At 30.5% G+C, this 681-nt stretch overlaps 1 protein-coding gene across 1 annotated transcript in view; it reads right to left on the reverse strand.

Annotated features, from left to right (window-relative positions):
* Window positions 1-201: 201 nt before the first annotated feature.
* Window positions 202-681, reverse strand: part of LOC107576988 (dynein heavy chain 3, axonemal-like) — a gene marked incomplete at both ends in the record, with an annotated part of 12,230 nt that continues 11,750 nt past the window's right edge. Inside the window, 2 exons of the mRNA XM_016263108.1 lie at window positions 202-345; window positions 591-595. Coding sequence (XP_016118594.1) covers window positions 202-345; window positions 591-595 — 149 coding nt within the window. The remainder of the gene's footprint in view (window positions 346-590; window positions 596-681) is intronic.

Raw genomic sequence — 681 nt, forward strand, 5'->3', positions numbered from 1 at the left:
AAATATGCAGATGGCCTTTTTTTGACAATGTTAAAGTTTTTCGAAAATATATTCATTACTTTTACTTTTTTTTTTTTTGCCATATTATTTTTATACTTTTACATTTTTTGAATAAATTATTTATCAGTATTTTTTATTTATTTGAATCATTTTTATCATTTTTGATTTTGGGGGTGAAATATTTCACAATGTAGCTATTACCTTATCGATGCTTTGTTTGAAATATTCTGCTGTCCTTTCTTTAACAATGTTAAAAAATTTCTCTCTGTCGTCATTATCAATCAGTCGATCGTAAAACACGCGATACACCTCATGGATCCATAAACGGATTAGTTTATCACCTTCCTGATAAAAAAAAAGCACAAAACTCATATTATGAAAACTATTTACTATATGTACTTTGCCTTTACATAGAAATATACCTGTGTGTATGCTTACCTGCATGTTTGTTGATGGACAGAGCATTACGCCCCTAATCACCCTCGCAAAATCTCGCAGATTGAAAATATAATGAGATTTAGATGGTGTTGGGAGGAAACTCTCGATTGCATCCTTGTATACTGCCATAGTAGCTTGAATCATGATTTTACCCAACCTACAACAAATACACATACACAGAAATATTTAATCATGATTTTCAGCTTGTGTAAAAAAACAGTTACCACACAGTGGCCACAAAAA

Source organism: Sinocyclocheilus grahami, unplaced genomic scaffold (genome assembly GCF_001515645.1).
Source record: "Sinocyclocheilus grahami isolate Dianchi unplaced genomic scaffold, SAMN03320097.WGS_v1.1 scaffold4805.1, whole genome shotgun sequence".
NCBI classification, from domain to species: Eukaryota; Metazoa; Chordata; class Actinopteri; order Cypriniformes; family Cyprinidae; genus Sinocyclocheilus; species Sinocyclocheilus grahami.